General features: G+C 47.4%; 1 protein-coding gene across 2 annotated transcripts in view; it reads left to right on the forward strand.

Annotated features, from left to right (window-relative positions):
* The window catches only part of HUNK (hormonally up-regulated Neu-associated kinase), a 132,539-nt gene that overhangs the window by 47,101 nt on the left and 62,361 nt on the right, over positions 1-23,077 (forward strand). For both annotated transcript variants that reach the window (XM_086413136.1, XM_086413148.1), the window contains exons 3-4: positions 14,570-14,625; positions 20,578-20,713. In XM_086413136.1, the coding sequence (XP_086269262.1) occupies positions 14,570-14,625; positions 20,578-20,713 (192 nt within the window). The remainder of the gene's footprint in view (positions 1-14,569; positions 14,626-20,577; positions 20,714-23,077) is intronic.

Here is a 23,077-nt window from a genome sequence, read left to right on the forward strand (position 1 = left end):
ACAGCTCACATCCCATTAGTTATCATTTTAAAGGGTGCAATTCAGTCATTTTCAGTATATTCAGAGTTGTGCAACTATCCTCACTGCCTTAATTCTAGAATATTGCCATCACCCCCAAAAAGAAGCCGGGTGCCCACTGGCAGTCACTCTCCATTCCCACCCCTCCCACCAGGCCCTGGTCATAACCACTAGTCTTCTGTCTGTCTCTGTGGATCTGCCTATTCTGGATCTTGCATATAAATGGAAACAAGACATGGTCTTTTATGAGTGGCTTCCTTCAGTTAACTGTACCAATGGGCTTGGCCAGGGATGCTCTGCCCCTTGTGCCTGAATCTGGGACACGGTAGGGAGGTCTTGGTGGAGGGGGCAGGGAGACACTGAGGGGAAGTCCCAATCAGATTGGGACTCACTGTGGGGAAGTCTCTGGTACAGGGGGGGACACTGGAGGGAGGCCCCAGGCTGGGGGTGGGGGGACATAGATGGGGCGGGAGGCCCGGGCTTGGGGGGAACTGGGGGGAGGGGGAAGTCCCAGCCTTGGAGGGGAACTGGGGGGAGGGGGGAGGTCCCGGGCTGGGGGAGGGGGGCACTGGGGGAAGTCCTGGGCTTGGAGGGGACCTGGGGGGAGGGGGGAGGTCCCGGGCTTGCGGGGTAACTAGGGGGAGGGGGAGGTCCCGGGCTTGGGGGTGGACTTGGGGGAGGGGCAGGTCCCAGGCTTGAGGGGGAACTGGAGGGAGGGGAGAACTGGGAGGGGGGAGTCCCGGGATTGGGGTGGGCGGGGGACTGGGAGGAGGGGGAGGTCCCGGGCTTGGGGCGGAACTTGGGGGAGGGGGGAGGTCCCCGGCTGGGGGAAGGGGCACTGGGGGGAGGAGCCAGCCTTGGGGCCAGGCCCCATTCAGGCAGATCATTTCCTGGCTAAGGTAAGAAAATCTCTCCATGTACGTATTTTTAGTCAGACACACTGTTAACAAATCACGATTCATCAGAACTCTTCTGAGTTTTGATCAGCAAGGAAGGGAACATTCAGAAATTGTAAGTGAATAACCCTATTTTTGGCTGTTAACAACCCCCTTGTGTAACCTGCGGTGTCAGAGCTCTGCCACGATGGGGTACATGATGATCGTAGGATGCCTGGTTTGGTGATGAAGACGACAAAGGCAGAAACCTCGCGAATGAATCAGCTTGGGTTACCCACTCCGCTGGTCATGGAGGAAAAGAGAACTGGGGGTGGAGCTTTCCGAGGGACTCAGGGTGTTATTACACGGGTTTCATGCTGTCAAAAATCAGATGCGCCCCGGCTCGGAGCTTCCGGGACAACAAAGGGAAAGCCAGCGAAGGCTGTGCACTGCTTGCTGGTCTCTCCCGCAGGAAATTCTCAACAACCCTTTTAAAGTAATTTTAACAAAATCCAGTCCTTCTCAGCGCAATTACTGTCAGAACGTCAAAGGAATGCATTTAATAATGTTTTGATAGCAACGAGGGTGCGCTTTTTCTCTCTCTGATCTCCGGCATTCCGCTTCGTTCCTTACCTCTTCGGAAATATATTCATCAGCCAGTAGTGGCAAAGGCTCAGATCTTTTGAAGTTACGGAAGGCTGGAAATACAGGTGCCGTTTTGGAGGAGTTCTTCATTTTCTCCTCTAGAAATCTCCTTAATGAGTGTCAGCGCACGTGGGCACAGGTGATTAGGTGGTGGAGACATGACAGGAAACTATTTCCAATATATTCCTGGGTGGCTATATCTGGAATGTCTTGAATTTTCAAAGGTTTTGAGTGTCTCACTTCTAGCAGCCATAATCTGGTAATACACTGTAGCCTTTTTTAATGGTGGAGAATTGTCTCCTTTATGCTGCAGAGGTGGAAAGAATTCATAAATTATTTCAAGGTTGGGCTTCCCTGGTGGCTCAGATGGTAAAGAATCTGGCTGCAGTGTAAGAGACCTGGGTTTGATCCCTGGGTTCAGAAGATCCCCTTGGCAACCCACTTCAGTATTCTTGCCTGGAGAATCCCATGGACAGAGAGGAGCCTGGTGGGTTACAGTCCATGGAGTCGCAAAGAGTCGAACACGACTGAGGGACTAACATACACGCATATTTCGAGGTTAGAGTTTTCAAATGAGGAAGAGAGTTTAGATAGCATTTCAGAGATTTCCTGGTGTCCCTAGTGGGAAGATTTCTGAGCAAACAGATTGGATCATCCAAAAGGATTTAGGATGAATTTTGGTGGCTACGTTATATGATTTAAAGGGCTTTAGGTGATGTATGTTAGAGGCTGCTTTAAAAAGCATAGTTCCTGATGAGTCTGATACTGTATCGTCATATCATCATCAGCTTAATGCCTGGCAGAGCCCTCATTTCCTGTGAAATTAAATCTAAATATTTAATTATCGATCCAGAGCTATTTAAATATCTTTTAAAGGAAGTGACTCTTTAAAAATCATGTAACTATTACAAGTAGAAGGGAAAAAAGGAAACCAAACGTCTGTAAAGCAGATTTCCTTAGCTGGCAGAGGACTGCATTTAAAACTGAACCTGGGCTTCCCTGGTGGCTTGGTAGTAAAGAATCTGCCTGCCAATGCAGGAGACATCAGTTTGAGCCCTGATCTGGGAAGATCCCACATGCTGCGGAGCAACTAAACCCTCGAAACGCAACTATTGAGCCTGTGCTCTAGAGCCCATGAGCCACAACTACTGAGTCCGTGCCGCAGTTACTGAAGCCCAGGTACCCTAGAGGTGTGCTCCCCAACAGGAGAAGCCCCTTCAGTGAGAAGTCCGCGTGTCACAGCTAGAGAGTAGTCTCCTCTCGCCACAACCAGAGAAAAGCTCTCACAGTAACAAAGGCCCAGCACAGCCAAAAATAAGTAAAGTTATTAAAAAAAAAAAAAAAGACCTGCCATACACCTTTCATGTCATCTGCTGCAGCAGTGGGGTTGTTCACTTACGCAAAGTTAGAATGTGGACCTCACATCTTCATTACACCCTCTGAGGACTGCCTGAGATAACTTTGGGTTTAAATTCTAACAAGGGTTTCTTTTTTCCCATTTTTCTTTTTCTCAACTGGGCTCACACCAACATCTGATGACTTTTCTATCATACAAAAAGCGTCGACCTTAACATCCATCATCAGAAATGCTGATGCCGAGAGGCTCATTTGAGATTCAACTGTTTGTTCAAAATAACAAAGTCCAATCAAGCTGCACAGACAAAACATACCCGGGTAATACAATACCGCCATCCCTAAGCAGGAAGAGACAAGCAGAACTGGGAGTGAGAGAGATGCGTGATCAAAGGGACCAGGCGCCCGTGTGTCAACACGGCTGGTCCCAGAGCCGTGACCCCAGTCACTCATCAGGGCTGGGAAGGGGCCTTCTGCACTCTGAGGAATGCCGGGCAAGAGAGGGGACCCTTCTTTGTTCTCGTAAGCCTGACAAGAAGCAGATCCCACCTGTGCTGATGGGGTTTTACGAAGTTCTTTTACCTTTTTGGTTTCCTTTGGAGAGGGGAGAGAGGGGAAGGCGGATGAGAGAGGGGTGACTTCTGCTTTACTTGGGGGGAGGGGACTATTGGAGATCCCAGGGCCTGAGCACATATTTGGAGACACTGGTTATATAGATCAAAGTTTCTTTTGTTTAATGGGGACTGAGAAAACATGATAAAAAATGTGGGATTTCACAAAGCTCTAGCCTGACAAGTTTGTGGATTGGGTTGCACCGTGGTCAGTGTGTGGATTCTAAGCCAGACTGCTTGTATCCATGTTCTGGGTCTACTTCTGAAAAGCTGCACTGGGCAAATCTCTCAGGCTTTTGTGCCTCACTCTCCGGAACTACACAATAGGGATAAGGGATTATCCACTTCATGTGGTTGTTGTGAGGATTAAATGACTCAATTCCTGTAAAGTGCTTAGCTCGAGACCCTCAGGAAGTACTGAGGATATGTATGCTGTAACTACCACTGAGCCCACCTCATTCGTTTTATCTGTGGAGGCTGAGTCCTGTGCGTTCAAGGCCCCAGAGCTGTTCTCTGCTTGTGTTGTTGCTTGGTGGTGTCCGACTCTTTGCGACCCCATGGACTATACAGTCCATGGAATTCTCCAGGCAAAAATACTGGAGTGGGTAGCCATTCCCATCTCCAGGGGATCTTCCCAACCCAGGGACTGAACCCAGGTCTCCTGCATTGCAGGCTGACTCTTTACCAGGTGAGCCACCAGGCTCTTGAAATCTTTGGCTGAATTGTCTTCATCCTTCAGGTCCCAGCTCAGAAGCTCACCTCCTGCAGGAGTCCCTTCTCTGGTCATAGACTCCCCAGCGCCTTCTATTTTGTTTTCCAAGTACTTTTCACAAGATTGCTGTTGTTCAGTCGCTAAGTTGTGTCCGACTCTTTGAGAGTCGGACACAACTAACTCCTTCACTAATGCCAGGAGCTTGCTCAAACTCATGTCCTTTGAGTCGGTGAGGCCATCCAACCATCTCATCCTCTGCCACCCTCTTCTCTTCCTGCCCTCAGTCTTTCCCAGCATCAGGGTCTTTTCCAATTAGTGGGCTCTTCGCATCAGGTGGCCAGAGTATTGGAGGAGCTTCAGCTTCAGCTTCACAAGATAACTGGCTTGTTTCCTGTCTGGCTTTTGCACAGACCACCATCTAGCCCAGCGCCCAACCCAGTTCAGACACAGTAAGACTCTGTTGGATGAGTGAAGGGAAATTGAATGAATACAGTTAGTGTCAGAGTTAGCACTGGGATGGAAGCTTTCTGGTCTCCAATTCATGTTCTTTCTGGAATATTCCATATTCTCTGTGGAATTTTAAGGGTGTTTCTTCATTGACTTCCATTTTATTTAGTTTTCAGGTCACATTTTGTTGGGTGACATCTTTTTAGTGAATGAATAGCTCTTCCATTGTATGAGCAGTATTTGTTTCTGGAGCATTGTAGGAATTCAATAAAGGTTTCATTTGGAATAAATAAATCGGGTTACATGCTTAACACGTTATTCTTGCATTTAACCAAATTGCTCATCTTATAAAGAAATCAAAGATTAAAAAATCATCTGGTTTTTAAAATATTTTTTATTTTTAATTGGAGGGTAATTGCTTTACAATATTGTGTTGGTTTCTGCCACACAGCAACATGAATCAGCCATAGGTATACATATGTCCCCTCCCTCTTAAACCGCCTTCCCGTTTCCCACATTTGGTTTTAATACAGCGCTTTTGATGATAAAACCTAACTAAAAAAATATACAAAAAAACAAACAAAAAAACTCTTGTTCACTGCAAAATGCCTGTTGCCTTGGGGAGTTATGTGCTTTTCTTGAATGCTTTATTCTTAGCTCATTACTAAGATCCATCTTGTGGCCATCTCCGCAGGCACAACTTTCTCCCCGAGACCTAGTCCTCTCTGAGTCTGATCCAGGCTCCCCATCTCCTGTCTCGGGCCCCTTCTATCTGACCTTTCATTTGCCTCCCAAGCCGGGAAAGATTGAGGGCAGGAGGAGAAGGGGGGTGGGCAACAGAGGATGAGATGGTTGGAGGGCATCACCAACTCGATGGACATGAGGTTGAGCAAAATCCGGAAGACAGCAAAGGACAGGGAGGGCTGGCGTGCTGCAGTCCGTGGGGTCGAAAAGAGTCGGATGGGACTGAGCGACTGAACAGCAACAACTGTCTGCTTATCACCGAGGGAATCGCTTATCTGAAATCTGTTTTCGAGTCTCCCCTTCACTGTGTCTCAGAACCTTTAGCTTCGTCGCCTCCCCTGCCGCACCGTCGCCTCCCCTGCCGCACCGGCGCCTCACCTAGTGTCTGTCAACGCTGGTGCAGCTGCGAGGGCCTGTTTCTGTCATCCTTGCCTGTCAATCAACCCTGCCAGGTGGCCCCTCTTAGGATTCCATTTTCCAAAGAAAGAATCAGGAGCTCAGAGCGTTTAAGTGACTCTTCCAGGGCGGCTCCGCAGGTCCATTCGCGAGCCCCGACCTCTGGAGCCTGTCTGCCCTACTCTCAGGCTGCCGTCCTGGCCCAGGTTCACCCCCCTCCTCCACACTAGGCCTCCACCAGCTCTCCCCTGTCCCCCGCCTACAGCCCTCTGACCTCCTCTCCCCTCCCTGGCAGCCTCCGCTTTATGCCCCTCTGTTCCTCCCCTTTCAGAGAAGGCAATGGCACCCCACTCCAGTACTCTTGCCTGGAAAATCCCATGGACGGAGGAGCCTGGTGGGCTGCAGTCCATGGGGTCGCTAAGAGTCGGACATGACTGAGCGACTTCACTTTCACTTTTCACTTTCATGCATTGGAGAAGGCAATGGCAACCCACTCCAGTGTTCTTGCCTGGAGAATCCCAGGGATGGGGAAGCCTGGTGGGCTGCCGTCTATGGGGTCGCACAGAGTTGGACATGACTGAAGCGACTTAGCAGCAGCAGCAGCAGCAGCAGCAGCAGTTCCTCCCTTTCATCTTGGGTCTCAGCCCTGAGTGGCCCCCCACGGGCGAGCTCTCTTCTTTAGGCCTGGGGTTCGTTAGAGGCCTGACCTTCACTGCCTCGTGAGGTAAGGCCCCATCATCCTGGTATTTGGGAAGCATGTTTGTGCATGTGCACACAGGCAAACGTACACACACAGACGTGTGCTTGCACACACGCGCACTCTCATACACGAGCATGTGTTCCCCTTGCAAGCCTGCGTGCACACACACTCCCTTGCCCTGTCTCCCCAGCAGCTGCACCTCCCCTCCCCTAGGGCGCCCCAGGACCCCCTTGTTTGTTATGGCAACAGGGTCTTCCCCTCCACCCCCTGAGTCTGGGAAGGCAGAGTTCCTCGTGGCCTGTCTCCAAACCTTAGAGATTACCATCTTGAACGGGATACCTTTAAAGGAGCCTTTGGGTGGGTGGGTGTGGAGGGGGAGGGATGCTTGCTAGCCTGTGGGCAAACCTTTAATTGTTAGTCAGGCCTGTTGGAGCTTGTGCTTTTGAAATAACCCAGAACAAAGGGCTGGTGATTAGGGCTCTCCCCTTGGGCCTTCCTCTCAATCTCTGGAAAAATGCCTACCCACCCCCCCCCCCCACGCCCCAACCGGACCCAGTGCTGGGTCTGCGGTTGCGGGGGTTGTGGGATGGATGCCATGAGGAGCCCCACCGGACATTTCTCCTGGGACTGCTCAGTCATCAGAGAAGGGCCAAGAAGCCTCTGGGTTGTGCTCCCTCTTGCTGGGGCAAAGGGCCTCCATCGACTGCTTTCCTTCGCTGCCAGGACACAGCGTTCCCACCCCAGCCCCCCAGCACTGTCCTGATCGCCGGTTCCGCCACACACGCCCTGTCCCGCTTCTTACTTGTCCCGAGTCCTCTTGGAAGCCCTACTGGTCAAGGGAAAGCCAGTTCCTGTCCATTCAGGGACCACTTTCTTTCCTTCCCCGGCGTTTTCAGTAACTCATTCACACCGCCTGCAGTCAGCTGGCCACAGAGAGGAACTTGTTCCACTGCAGGTCGGGAAGAAGAGCCCTCCACGTCTCTCTCTTCTCCGCAAGGTGGTTGATCCCATCACGGGCTGTTAAATGTGAAACTGAGCATCGCCTTATCGTCAGGTGCAAACTGGTCAGCTGTCAGGACCTTCCCTCTCATCTCACAGACCTGACACCGAATACAGACAGATATTTTGCTCTTGGGATGGAGCTAAACACCATGCTTTTCACATGCACCATGGGGAGGTTTTCTGGGTTACAGAGGCCTGCCAGTATATGTGTGTATATATATATATATATATGAATCTGCCTGCAGTGTGGGAAACCCCGGTTTGATCCTTGGGTTGGGAAGATCCTCTGGAGAAGGGAATGGCAACCCACTACAATGTTCTTGCCTGGAGAATTCCTCGGACAAAGAAGCCTGGTGGGCTATAGTCCGTGGGGTTGCAAAGAGTTGGACATGACTGAGTGGCTCACACACACACACACACACGGTGCATTGTAATATGCTAACACTAAAACTTTGTGAATAAATTCACCCTTCCAATTTTTAATTTTTTTTTTTTTTGGCTGTACCACACGGCTTACAGGATCTTAGTAGACCAATCAGGGATTGAACCCTTGCCTCCTGTTGTTCAAGTGCAGAGTTCTAACCACTGGACCATCAGGAAATCCCCTTATCCTTCTTTTATTATTCAAGAAGTTATCTTTCAATTTTTGGCCTCACGAGATCGTTCATGGTCTTTAGAGTCATTGTTGAATAGTTGGGCAGAGGGTCTGAGTGGCCCGCTGTGCTGAATGGACTCATAATTAACTTCAGGTGGTAAGGATGCTCCACAGGGAACATCCTGAATGAGGCTTGGCGGGAGGGGGGCATAGCATTCCTAGTACTGATCTCTTAGGAAGGGGAAAATATCCAAGTGTTACTGAAAAAGTTAATAGACTTAATTTTTTAAAGGAGTTTTAGGTTTACAGAAAAATCATGCAGAACGAGAGTTCCCATTTCCCTTCCCTGTGTTTTCCCTATTCTATCTTGTGATAGTATAGGACATTGGCTACAATTGCTGAATCAGTATTGATACATTATTGTTAAGTAATGTACACAGGTTACGTTCGGTTTCTTCAGGCTGCATGGTCCATTAGGGTGTTCTTTGTGCTGTGCCCTCTATGAATTTTGCAGATGCGTGGTGCCATCTGGCCACCACTGTAGTGTGCAGAATCGTTTGTTGTTTAGTCGCCAAGTCATGTCTGGCTCTTTGTGACTCTATGGGCTGTAGCCTACCAGGCTCCTCTGTTCTTGGGATTATCCAGCAAGAATACTGGAGTGGGTTGCCATTTCCTTCTCTAGGAGATCTTCCTGACCGAGGGATCAAACCCGAGTCTCCTGCATTCGCAGGCAGGGAAGTCCATATAGGATAAATTTGCCGCCCTAAAATAATGTGTTCTACGTGTACATTCTAGCCCTCCTTCTGCAACCTCAGGCAACTGGTGATCTTCTCCTTGTCTGTAGTTTTCTCTTGAGAAATGGAATATTTCCTGCCATATCACTAAACAAAGGATGTCACAGACATCAGTAATTGCAGCCATCATAAATGGTGAGCTAGTGAGCCCTGAGGGAACTCAGGAAGGAAAGAATAGCTGCCATCTAGTAGCCATCAGACCACAGCCACTCCCTGCAGTGAGCCCTGAGGACCCTCAAGATGTGAAAATACAGGATCCTGGCCCCCAAGACTGGAAGTGCTTATCAAAGGAGTGAGTTCAGTGAGGCCAGACTCTTGCTCTTCCCATACACCGCAAGGTGCTGAATTCCTTAACTTGGGACAGCTGGTTTTCTTTAATTTATAATAATCTTTTGACGTTCAGACTACCTGCCTTTGTAGGTAGTCTACATACTTCTACATAACCTAGCTCTCCTCCTCACCTCCTTGGAGCAGTTCCTTCAGGGTTATTTGATATGTTTCCTCCTGGACTTGAAGTCCTAAAAATTCCTGCCGATTAAAACATAACTCTCAACTTTTAAGTTGTGAACATTTTTTAAGTCTACAGTCTTTTTCAGAAGGTCATAGAGTTGGAATCATAGTTTATTCAGACAACCTTATTTCACTTAAAAACATGCATTTACGGTTCCAAGTTCAATTCCTGGGTTGGGAGGATCCCCTAGAGAAGGAAATGGCTACCCACTCCTGTATTCTTGCCTGGAGAATCCCATGGACAGAGGAGCCTGGCAGGCTACAGTCCATGGGATCACAAGAGTTGGACACAACTAAACTACCACCAAGGGTCTTCCAGGCTTCCCTGGTGGCTCAGTGGTAAAGAACCTGCCTGCCAGTGCAGGGGACTTGGATTCAATCTCTGGGTCGGGAAGACCCCCTGGAGAAGGAAATGGCAGCCCGCTCCAGTATTCTTGCTTGGTAAATCCCGTGGACGAAGAAGTCTGCTGGGCTATAGTCCTTGGGGTTGCAAAGAGTTGTACATGAGTTAGCAACTGAGCATGCATGCAAGGTTCTCCGATGACTTTCATGACTTGGTAACTCATTTCTTCTTTAAAAAAACTTTTTTTTTTTTGATGTGGACCATTTTTTAAAGTCTTTATTGAATTGGTTACAATATTGCTTCTGTTTCATGTTTTTTTTTTTTTTTTTTTGCCACAAGACACATGGGGTCTCAGTTCCCTGACCAGGAATTAAACCTACATCCCCTGTGTTGGAAGTTGGAATCTTAATCATTGGGCCACCAGGGGAGTCCTGATAACTTGTTTCTTCGTATGACTGAAGACTATTCCATGGTCTGGGATGCCCCCCAGTTAGTATATCCATTCACCTACTGAAGGACATCTTGGTTGCTTCCAAGTTTTGACAGTTAGGCATAAAGCTGCTGTAAACATTCATATCCGAGGGTAAAATGACGTTTTAAAATATTATTTCTGAGCCTTTTTTCCCTAGAGTCAGAAGGAAAGTCTTCTTCTTCTTTGTAGATAAACCTCCAAAGACAAATCAGGAGGTGAAATAAAGCCAAAAGAGGTTGAATATTCCCTTCATTTGGGTAGATTAAATACATTGATCTGGGTGGAGACTGATATACCTAACTTTCCATTAACTAGTCATGAAAGTTTTGGGCAGTTCGATTGGTTGTCACTGGAATATTTTAGAAACCTTGATGAAAAGGTATGGGTAAATGGCCATTAACCAGCTTTGCTGTGAGCATTTTTCCTAGGGGTTGGGGTGGGTGTCTAGGGGATGCAACAGGTGAAAAGAAAAACTGATTTCATTTTCCTCCTTTTGCCTAATAATTACATTTTTATACTTTCCATCCTGGTTTTATGATATTTCCCTATTTTAAAAGTGGGTTTTTTTCTCTTCTACATCTCCTCTTATTCTGGGGGGCTTCCTTTGTGGCTCAGACAGTAAAGAATCTGCCTGCAGTGCAGGAGACCCAGATTCACCCCCTGGGTCAGGAAGATCCCCTGGAGAAGGAAATGGCAACCCACTCCAGTATTCTTGCCTGGAGAATTCCATGGACAGAGGAGCCTGGTGGGCTACAGACCATGAGGTCTCAAAGAGTTGGACATGATTGAGCGTAATAATTACATTTTTATACTTTCTACCCTGGTTTGATGACATTTCCCCTATTTTAAAAGTGGGCCTTTTTTCTCCTCTGTATCTTCTCTTATTTTTAGCCTTTCATTTATATCATTCTTCTAATCACTGTGGTTGGTTGTTCCTTGGTATTTTGTGGCCCCAGAGTTATCCAGCTTAGTTTTATTGTTCTTGGCAGTTGCATTCTTTGTCCTCACCTCTTTAAGCTGTTTTTCTTCATAATATTTGTTCTGAACCAAATTTCTCCTTTAATGCCTTCGTGTGGCTTCCATGCTTCCCAGGGAAAGAGGTTTAATTTTGCTGGAAATAAACTGTGGCCCTCTTTTAGACTAAAATAGTGCTGCTGCTTTATAATCAGTTTTCACAGAATTCACAGTTTGGACTGTTGCTGGCACATTGTTTTGTGAGTCCGTGCAAGTGGCCGGGAATTACCATATATGCTTGAATATAAGGGTAAGACATAGTCTCTCATTTTCAGGAAGGAAGAAGTGCCTTACAGAATGCTTGCAAAGTCTCTCATAGTATCAGGGTACAGTCTCCATTATTTTCAACAGCAAAATACTAGTTAACCTTGACCTGACTCACCGATGGCCTTGGAAACTCTAGAAGTCTGAGGGAACCAATGGAAAGGGAGGCGATGGCATTTTGCGTGGCTTTAATAACAGCTGCTAAAAGGGATATGACTCACAGTGGTGAGAGTTTGTGAGACCACTCTAAAATCAATTGACTCAGTGGATAATTTATAGAGATTTTAAATGGGCTCTTATTATTTAAATGGCTTGGGATAATATTTCCAACAAGCACATCACATACAGATTTGAATGGTGCTTTATCTCAAACATCCAGTCAATTGAGATGGCTCACTGGTAAAGAATCCACCTGCAGTGCACGAGACTCGAGTTCGATCCCTGGGTCGGGAAGATCCCTTTGAGAAGGAAATGGCAACCTACTCCAGCATTACACTGGAGACTCCTGCTCTTGCCTGCCACGAGTCTGAATGAAATTGTTTCAATAAGATGTGAGGGCGTGGGAACAATATTTCTAAAGTAATTATGTTAAGATGATAGTATATGCTCTGAAATAAGATGGTGCAGCTTCATAGATAAATAGTGTAAATAGTCATTTTATCATTTCATTGCATTTCTAAAAATTATAATTTGTATTTTCCAAAAAACCTTCTGAGGGGCAGAGTCTTCCCGTTGGAAAAGTGAGGAGGATCACTTTATATGGTGGTGATGGGGGAGGGTTTACCCTGCATTTGAACATAGGTGACATCTTTTAAAGACTGGTACAGTTTTTTGAGTGTATGGTTTTATTTAAATCGAAGGGCATGTGTACAGTTCTTCCCATTGGATTTGTTGTTGTTGAATTGCTAAGTCGTGTCTGACTCTTCTGAGACCCCATGGACTGTAGCCCGCCAGGTTCTTCTGTCCATGGGATTCCCCAGGCAAGAATGCTGGAGCAGGTTGCCATTTCCTTCTCCAAGGGATCTTCCCACCCAGGGATGGAACTCGAGTCTCGTGCACTGCAGGCGGATTCTTTACCAGTGAGCCGCCTGGGAAGCCCACACGTGGACTGGGGACCATCTATCTACCTTCCCCAGATGCTCCCTTCTTATTCAGGTATTCAGCCTTAAGGCTACAAGGCAAGGGTCAAGGATTCCAGTTTTGAAATCCAGAGGTGACTGTTTGGAGCTCATCTTTTCCTGCACTCCACTCCTTAACTCTTTTCATCTTGAAGTGCTGCCCTTTTGTCATTCCTGTGCCAGTACTTGCCCTACTGTTCCTTCTTAGCTGGCTCTGAATGTCCTTGTTCCTGCCAGCATGTTGGCGCCTCATTTTCTGCCCTCTCCCTGGGCGTCTCATGTCCTTTGAAGGCTCAGCTTCCTCCCAAACGGAGGTTGAAAATCGGTAGTCTGTAGGCTGGATCTTGCCTGTAAGGTTGGCCCACGCTCTGTGGTTGTTATTGTGAATTTGTTGCCAACGTTGAAAAACTGGGATTGAATCCAGATTTCTGGCCACTCTTGGAAGACGGGATGAGGTGGCAGTGCTGAGACCAAGTTGTAAACCCCTGTCCCCATGGGGCACTTTGGCTCCCTGGGCCTCTACAGTTCTAGCAAGTGCTGTTCCCCTCATCTCTGCACTTCCAAGAACCGCTCGCTATCAGTCACCATTTTTGTTTATCATGACCATACTCTTCTAGTCCTAACAATAGAGATAAGAGGACAAAAATAACTCTTTTGGCTATGTCTGTATTCAGAAGTGTGAACATAAAAGCTGGACCAAGAATGCTGTGTTTCAAAACAATGGGAAAAAGCATTTTGTGTATATATAGAAGGGAACTAACTATATGCTCACACATTTAATGTTCATAGTGTGTCTGAGCTGACAGGTTGCAACTTAAGGTGCTCATGATCATTGACATAGATGGCTTATACCTTCACCCACGTTTTTTTCTTCCGGAATCCCAAGTGATCTCTTTAATAATGTAGATTCATTGGTATTTACTGGGTTACGGAATGTGCAAAGGTACTGGGGCACAGTGGTAAGCAAGGCAGAATGTTTCATACCTTCAAGGGGCTGACAGTCAGCTTGTACAGGTACCACCAACCCCTCACACTCGGCATGACCTGGAGCATGTGTCTCCCTCCCACCTCCCGAGTTATCTCAGTGTCCGTGATCAAAAGCCACTTATCGTCTGATTAGCAATCTTCATTCCATCTGCAAACTTAGTTCTCTTTGGTTATGTAATGTTTACATATCCAAGGATTGGAACCCTGACATTTTGGGGGTCTATTTTTCTGTCCACCGTAATAGCTGCTTGCAAAATAGTTTATTATCCCTTGCCGATTTGTGGATAACTCATGGGCTTCCCTGGTGGCTCAACTGCTAAAGAGTCCGCCTGCAATGTGGGAGGCCTGGGTTTGATCTCTGGGTTGGGAAGACCCCCTGGAGAAGGGAAAGGCTACACACTCCAGTACTCTGGCCTGGAGAATTCCATGGAATGTATAGTCCTGGGGGTCGCAGAGGCAGACATGACTGAGTGACTTTCACTTCACTTGGGCTCCAAGTATGAAGGTTGTAGGACTGATAATCATATTTTCAATTAAGAGAAAAAAAAAGAAACTATTTGCCAGAATATTCCTTACTCTGGCTGGTTTTGCTCACCAACTCATGAAAACATGGTCCCATTTGTATTTTCTCAACTGTTCTGGCAGTGCCTGTCTTGAATGATGTCTTCTACTGTCTCCTGATTTTATTAACTTCTAAGTTTCAACTCTGGCCCCACTTCTTTTGGAAACTGATTGGTTCTGCCCTCCTTGCTCTCTGTCTTCTCTGAAATCCTTTAGCTTTTTGACTCTGCAGCAATTACGTATATCACGTTTCATAAATATTTACTTATTGATTGTGTGAGTTTTGGCAGCAAGCCTTATGGGTTGGTTCAAAGTGGCTCTCAACAGTTCGTTTCCCTTCGGAAGCAAAATGTTATTCCACTGTTTCAAGTGCTTATCTGAAATGTTGTATGGTTTTGTTTATTTCAGAGACTTGAAGATAGAAAACTTGCTGCTAGATGAAGACAATAATATCAAGCTGATAGGTATGACTTTTTTTTTTAAAGCAAGATTATCCTTTAAGTGCTGTGCTGTCAATTCTCAGTTATTTATTTCTGACTTTGAAAATTACCATGGTCTATTTCTAATCCCCAGACAATACTTCTAGTTCATCTCCTTTTACCTGCAACATCTAAGCATGGTTTTGAATCATTTAAACATAAAACATGTTCTTAGGATTCTTCTAACTTTTGCTTCTCTGTTAATTCAGATGGAGCTGAACTTGTGGAGGGGTTCTTTTTACTTGAATTCACCTGAAAGCTTCTTAAGAAAAGGGGAACATAGTTTGGTTCAAAAATGCTGCTCTTAGCTTGGCCATGCTTTATTCCACTTTTCAGTGAATGTAGGGGCACTGAAATAATAGGGAATGCAGCTTACCTCCTCCTTTTCATGTCTTCGCTTTAGCCCCGTAGTACTGGATGATGGTACAGAGTGAAACAGAGGGCTGCTTTAGAGGTCTGTGCCAATCAGGAGGAAATTCCAGGGTGGAGTGAATCATAACTGATTCACCACTAAGGGTCCGTAAGCAAATTCATCCCATGGGTTCTTCTCCAGATATGTTCTACTTTTGATTACCTGTGTGGTTGCTCTTGGCAAAACCACAGGGCATCATGTTTCCACCCAGATGTTAGCCCCATCTTTTACTCCTTTCTTTCTTTTCCCACCCCAAGTGCAAGTAATTTCTTCTGCCTCGAGGGCTTGAAAAGACTTTCTATTAGAAGAAAAGAGAAGGATTAACAGAACTTTGTGAATTTTAGCTTTTGTACCCAAGAAGGAAATTTTGTTTGGCAAATACTGAAAACCATCTCCAGACTCTCTAAAACACATCATTCAAATGACCAGTTATATTCCTTGGGATCCCAGATGGCTTCCAACCCAATAACAGGCAAGAGGCTGCCAGGCACTCCAGGCCTGGGTGATTAAGCATCATTGACAGGTGTTGATAAATACACCCATTATTAGGACATTAACAATTAAGAGGAAACCAATCCACCCCCTCCCCCAACCCGAGGGATTTTTAGGATGTATTCGGGTTTTATTTATTTTAATTGGATGATAATTATAATACTGTGGTTCTTGCCACAGATCAAGAGGAATTGGCCATAGGTATACAGGTGTCCCCTGCATCTTGAACCCCCTCACCCCCACCCAATCCCTCCAGCTTGTCACAGAGCACTGGCTTTGGGTGCCCCGCGTCACACATCAAACTTGCACTGGTTATCTATTTTACGTCTGGTAATATGTATGTTTCAGTGCTGTTCTCTCAGCCCACCCTCTCCTTCTCCCAGAGTCCAAAAGTCTGTTCTTTCCATCTGTGTCTCCTTTGCTGCCCTGCACGTAGGATTGTCGGTACCATCTTTCTAGATTCCACATAATATGCATTAATATACGGTATGTATCCTTCTCTTTCTGACTTACTTCACTCTGTATAATAGCCGCTAGGTTCATCCACTTCCTTAGAACTGACTCAAATGTGTTAGGATGTATTCTTAGAAGATTCTTGGATGATCAAATAATTTTTTTTCCTCCTTAAATCAGATTGTTTTACTATTGCACTTGAGTTGTCCTGAGAGCCAGGTACAGCAGCCTTAAACAAGGCAGACTCTGAAATGTCTGCAGGATGTCTTTTTGCTCCTGGTTTCCGAGGTCTGCAGCATTAAACAAAGACACGTCCTGGTGGGGGTGGGGGGTGAGGAATGGAGGAAAGGAGATTTCTTTGTGGGTTCCCTGGCAGGGTGACTTGGCACTTGTCTTTGGAAAATGTGTGGGGAACAGTCACAGAGTTGCCCTGAAGCTGCAGAGTGTATAAGAGAGCAGACGGTGTGAAGGCTGGGTGTCCATTATGGTATGAACGAGCGCACCCCACTCCCCTGCGCGCTGTCTGTGCCGAGGCCAGCGACCCCAGCACAGTGTAGGCCACTGCCAGGCGGTCCCCTTACCCGCCCAGCACCCCCATGCTGTTTCTGCCCTTCACTTTGCCTCTCTCTCTGCCCCTGCGTGTGTTTTCGCTTCTTTCTCTTCAAGTGATAGCCCTAGACAATCAACAGTGAGAGGGGAGAGTGTTGAAAAGCACAGACCTTTCCACTGCTGAGAAGATTCTGGAAGAACCAGTCTCTGTAAATTGTGGGTACATTTGCAAGTAGCTCACACCTTGGCTGGGCTTCCCCAGTAGCTCAGGGGTAAAGAATCTGACCGCAATGCAGGAGATGCAGGTTCAATCCCTGGGTTGGGAACATCCCCTGGAGGAGGAAATGGCAACCCACTCCAGTGTTCTTGCCTGGAAAATCCCCTGACAGAGGAGCCCGTGGGACAGCACACAGTTGGGCGCATGAGCACACACACGCACACTGGCCACATAATAAACCCTCTTAGAGGAGACCTGTACAAATAAGATGAAGACATGGCAGACCTACATTAGAGCCCACAGGTCCCCTGAGAGGGGTAGGGGGACCCTTTAGATACCAGAAGCCATTTTAGGCAGAGTCATCGCCTCTTAGCTTGGCAGCTTCTGAACTGGTACCCAGGCAGGCATCGTAGCTCATTTGGACACAGTGGGCCATGTCAGAAACCAGGGGTCAGGAACCAGAATTCCCGAAACAGCTGCAAAGGAGGCTTTGATAACTGGGTGTCCCTTTGTTAGAACTTCTCGCTTGGCGCCCATTCTCTCCTGACCCGCTAAACCAAAGAGCCCTAATGAACGTGTGAATGGAAAGAGACATTATGCCATCCCAGAGGGCAACTGGGAACTGCATGTTGTTTAGCAGAATCTGCATTTCATCATTTTTTTTCATACAGAGTAGGTGGGAGAAGAAGGGAGATGTTTGAGGCAAAGAAAGCCCAGTGTCTTAGGTGTTTTCTTGCTTCTGAGTTAGGCAATTTGGATCAAATATCTCTACAGCTGCCCTCTTGCAACTTGAAAGCCCTTTGAACCTTTCCTTCAAAGGAATTAGCTAGTTGTTTATTCAAAGGTTGATTATAGCTATTACCATTTTCTCTTAACAGTTTCTCTTTCTTTGAAATAATCTGATATAAATAAATTTACTTAAGCCATGTAAGCCACGGTTCAAGTTAACTAGAATTAACTGGAATAAGATTTTATTTAATTAGGATCCTTTCCCCCTTTTAAAAAAAGAAAGCAGTCTGATATTTTTAGTTTAGTATAATCTTAAAGGGTAACAGCCACAACTTAAAATGATTTTGCATGTCAGTTTTCCAAGACAGCGTTTGTTTGGGTGTTTTTTGAGATCCATTTCATAACTCTCAGAAAACTGAGTGATAATTGGCTTATGTGTATACCAAATCTAATTGAGGCAGACCCGTGTGATGTTACTGGGAGGTGAACTTGCCCCTAGTTTCACAATTCTAATTATAGGCATATGTGTGAAATTTTAATAATTACAGTTGTGCATGTGAAACACACTAGTTATTTCTCTACAATATATTTTACATTAAACCCTTTTGGCCAGATCTACATAAGTCACTTAAAATGTAGATTTTATCTTCTCTGTCCCACAGACCTCGGCTCATTTATCTTTTTGAAAGTGTGCTTAAGACAAGGCCAGACGCCAGTGTTCACAGGCTTGCCTGGGAGCAAGTGAGGAATCTGGTCTCTTATTTCCCCCCTCCCCATCCCTGCCCTTTTTTAAGATCAAGCACTTAGTTGTAGCCCCGAATCAAGAGCTGAGGGAGTAAACTGAAGGAGTTAATGGAACCCTCAGAGATCAGGAAGTGAGGCTTTTAGTTTATGGGTTCTCAGGAGACTGGGTCTCTAACATGACTATTTATAAAATTACTCTTAAAATGTTGGCCCAGTAAATATGTTTATTCCATGGTGCTGTCTCTCCATCTTACCATAGTGGGTGCTCTGTATGCATTGATTGTCTCCTTAAATTTCCTTTGGGAAATTTTTTTTCTTTTTAGAGATTTTTTTTTTTTTTTGAGGTGGACCATTTTTTAAAGTCTCTATTGAATTTGTTGCCCTGTCGGTGGTGGTGGTTTCGTCGCTAACACATGTCCGACTCTTGCGATCCCATGGACGGTGTTGCTTTCTGTTTTATGCTTTGGAGTTTTGGCCACAAGGCATGTGGGATTGTAGATCCCTGACCCGGGATTGAGCCCGCACCCCCTCTACTGGAAGGTGAAGTCTCAACCACTGGGCCACCAGCGAATTTTAAATGGTCATTCGACTGAAAGCTCGGAATCATTTTTCTACTTCTGACCCACCTCCCAGCTCTCCCACTTCAGTGATACTACAGAGTAGGGCCTGAGAGCAGGGGCCCTCAGAGTCTCTAGAACAGAGATCTCCTCCTAAAACACAAATCCAAGAGAGCTGTGGGGCCCCCAAAAGGGCCTCCTGGTGCAAGCTGGGCTGAAGGGAAAGCAAATAGGGGCCTTTTGTTCTCCTGTTTGTGAAGGCGGGAATGGACGAGTAGGGAGCAGAGGAAGACAGGAGGAGAGAGGTTAAGAGAGAGAAAACAAAACTCTCCCAAACAAAAGAAGAGTCAAGTGTGTGAACAGGCAGCGCTCCTGGTGGGTTTGCCCATCCCGATTTGGGTTCTGACTTTTCATTCCAAGCTTCAGCTGAAGAGTTTGGGTGACCTTCAGAGCCTTGATGTGTTTTCTGCCTGGATGAGGTTCTATTTAGAAATGCTCTTTCATTGTACAGCTTAACCCAACGATCGTAGGGGGAAATGTTTGTGGTGTATCTTGACCCGTGGTGTGTGAGTAACTTCATGGACTCACAACTCTGCCTTCCCGGCCCCCAGCGGGTTTTTTCTTTCATGAGCTTCCCTATAGCTTTCACAAGAGCCACGGCTTTGCAGGTGGAGACGTGTTAGCGTGAAGGAAAACAAGAAGTTAGATGTATGTCCTGCCAGTTGAGAAAGTGCAAGGTTTTTTTTTTTTTTCCCTCCATGTGGAGCCTGTCTCAGACCACAGCCCCTTTCTGTCTGAGCCCCATGGGCCAAGTCTTCTCTTTGGGGACCAGAACCGTAAATATTTACGTTGAAGTTCAAAGGAGGAGGCATGATCTTAAATCTGCACTCACCAAAGTTTGAGGAATGATATCAGATGAGGACCAGACACTAACTGCTCTCTAATGACCTGTCAGCTGCCCTATCTGTAACATCAAAATTAAACAGAGCACAGAGGGCATAATGGGCCCAGCGTGGCTTTAGATGCTCTGAGTGCTTCTTTCTTCTGCCCCCTGCCTTAATCACCCAGGATCCAAGCAGTGGATCATTGCTAGAGGTCATTTAGTCTACTTCTCATTGCTATTTTTCTGGCCTTTTTTTTTTTTTCCCAGCCAACACTCGGCATTGTCTAAATCACTGGGTGTATTTTTCCCCCTCTCTTCAAATCACCATATGTTGCCTCATGCATTGGGAACATTCTTTTTTAAGAGACTTGCATGCAATGAAAACATTCAGCTGAAAAAAGTCAACTCTATCGGGTGGGATCGCGTGTCATCTGGGGTGACACCGACACCCGCCAGAGAATATCAATCTTCCTTCGGCTCTTACCCCCTTGGCCACTTGGAAGCCAGCAGGCTGACTCCAGGGACTGTTGGCTCGTTTTCTCCTCCTGCCTTAGTCCTCGAAAGCAAGCAAGCCTGTCTTGTTTTCCTGGATGACTCATAACCCAAGAGTTGATGAAAATATGTTTTGGTTCAGCATACTTTTTAGCTCTCACTGGATTTGATTGTGAGGCCCTGCTAGAAAATATTTCCAGTTCGGCCGGGGAACCACCGCCTGACATTCTTCTGTCTTGAGACCCATATCCAGAGGTTACGGTTCACAGCTGCTGGGTTTCCTGGTGGATGCGAAATGATGTGTTAGCCCCAGAGAATGTTTCCTTTCCCGCTGCCTCCCCCCAACCTCCCTCCTTGTTCATGTCCATGGTTTTCTATATCTGAGCCGGTTTTGTCCTCCTCTTTGCAGACTTTGGTTTGAGCAACTGTGCAGGGATCCTGGGCCATTCCGACCCATTCAGCACACAATGTGGCAGTCCTGCATACGCCGCTCCCGAACTCCTTGCCAGGAAGAAATACGGCCCCAAAATCGATGTCTGGTCCATGTGAGTTACTGAGCTTCTAAAACGGCTCTCTTTTGACCTGTCTCCCTCCTACCGTCTGCACGGTCCCTTTCTGATGACATAACCTTTGAGTGTTTAATGAGCATGCATTATCAGCTCTGGGATATATACACAGTGATTCTTTGGGGGTCTCACTTTCCACCGCTGTTTCTGTCGTTTTTCCACCAACTGCCCCAAGAGGCCCTAAATTTAAATTCAACAAGGTGCAGGGAGGAGAAGAAAACAACCGAGCACTTGCCAAGATGATTTTTGGTTTCACGAGTCGCCTGTGTCCTTCCCTGCTTTCCATGAGCATCAGCATAAATCCCAGCCTCAGCCCTGGCCCTGCACCCCACTGAGGGTCTGCCCACCTCTCCTGCCTCTTCACCTACTCCCCCCGTCCCTCCCCAGCTGCTCACGGTTCTTCACACAAGTTGTCTTCTGTTTTGTCTTCCCTGCCGCTGGGCTTTGCAGTTGCTGTGTCTTTCATTGAAGTGTAGGTGGCGTACAATATTGTGTTAGTTTCAGGTGGACAACACGGTGATCCGACATTTATATATATTACGAATTGACCAGCACAGGAAGTCTAGGAACCATCTGTCACCGTACGGAGTTACTGCCGTGTTACTGACTGTATTCCCTATGCTATACGTTACACCTCCGTGACTTATTTATTTTCTAACCGGAAGTTTGTACCTTTGAATCCCCTTCATCTATTTTGTTCCACCTCCCAACCTACCCCTGGCCCCAGCCAGCAACTCAGTGGTGCTTTCTCCTGGAATGCTGTTTCCCAGCTCTTCGAATGGCCCGTCCAGCTCCGCGTTCCAGTATTGATCAGTGTCACCACTGTGGAATCCGTTTCTTGTTCTGGGGATGCCTAGCATATGGCACGGATCCTGGGCTGGAGAGGGAGAATGAAGGAAGGAGGGAAGGAAGGATAGAGGGAGGGAGGAACGAGAAGAAGGAGAGAAGGGAGGGATGGAGGGCAGGACAGGCATTTCAACCACGTGAACAGAGGCTGGAGAGAATGAAAGTGTTAGTAGCGGGGAAGATCCCCTGGAGGAGGAAATGGCAACCCACTCCAGTGTTCTTGCCTGGAGAATCCCATGGACAGAGGAGCCTGGCGGGCTACTAGGGGTCACTAAAAATCAGACGTGACTGAGTGACTTAGCACGCGCTTATGGACTGTAGCCCACCAGGCTCCTCTGTCTATGGGATTCTCCAGGCAAGAACACTGGAGTGGGTTGCCATTTCCTCCTTCAGGGATCTTCTCTACCCAGGGATCGAACCCAGGTCTCCCACATTGCAGGCAGACTCTTTAGCGTCTGAGCCACCAGGGAAGCCCTAGAAGCCAGAGGGTCAGCACTAAAGCCAGCAGAGGAAGCAAACAGAGGAATGTGAGTGAATGAGAGGATTGTAGAAGGTCTGGTTGGAGATTATTCAGAGGAACCAGAGACGAAATGAGAATCTGAGGGCACCAGAATCCCCTGAACATTCCAAGAAAGGGCCGGCTCTCCTTGGAAGTGCAGCTCAGCTCATTCAGCCAGGGGGTGAGATGTTAGTGGGGGTTAGCCTCCGTTGCTGAGGCTCTGAGTCCTCTGTTTCCTTTGATCCTCAGGACCACCTGTGAGGCCGGCTATTACCCTTTTTCACATAGACAGGAGGGTGGCTTGGTGGTTAGTGTGGCCCAGGGCCACTCAGCCTCTAGGCTGGGGAGCTGCGCTCAGCCCTCAGGGCTCTTCAAGCCTCAGGCTGAGCTCCAGGTTCCTCCTAGTTCTCCAGAGGATGTGAGAATGCTCCCGTGTGCAGCGGGTGCCATGTACAGAGGGTGCCATGTGCAGAGGGTGCCTGTGAGCAGAGGGTGCCTGTGAGCAGAGGGTGCCGTGTGCAGAGGGTGCCGTGTGCAGAGGGTGCCTGTGTGCAGAGGGTGCCGTGTGCAGAGGGTGCCTGTGAGCAGAGGGTGCCTGTGAGCAGAGGGTGCTGTGTGCAGAGGGTGCCAAGTGCAGAGGGTGCCATGTGCAGAGGGTGCCGTATGCAGAGGGTGCCTGTGTGCAGAGGGTGCCGTATGCAGAGGGTGCCGTATGCAGAGGGTGCCTGTGTGCAGAGGGTGCCTGTGTGCAGAGGGTGCCGTATGCAGAGGGTGCCTGTGTGCAAAGGGTGCCGTATGCAGAGGGTGCCGTATGCAGAGGGTGCCTATGTGCAGAGGGTGCCTGTGTGCAGAGGGTGCCGTATGCAGAGGGTGCCTGTGTGCAGAGGGTGCCTGTGTGCAGAGGGTGCCTGTGTGCAGAGGGTGCCATGTGCAGAGGGTGCCGTATGCAGAGGGTGCCGTATGCAGAGGGTGCCTGTGTGCAGAGGGTGCCGTGTGCA

The sequence above is a fragment of the Bos grunniens genome, chromosome 1 (genome assembly GCF_055505025.1).
Source record: "Bos grunniens cultivar Pamir isolate PY7600 chromosome 1, Bosgru_T2T1.0, whole genome shotgun sequence".
In the NCBI taxonomy this organism is placed as follows: domain Eukaryota; kingdom Metazoa; phylum Chordata; class Mammalia; order Artiodactyla; family Bovidae; genus Bos; species Bos grunniens.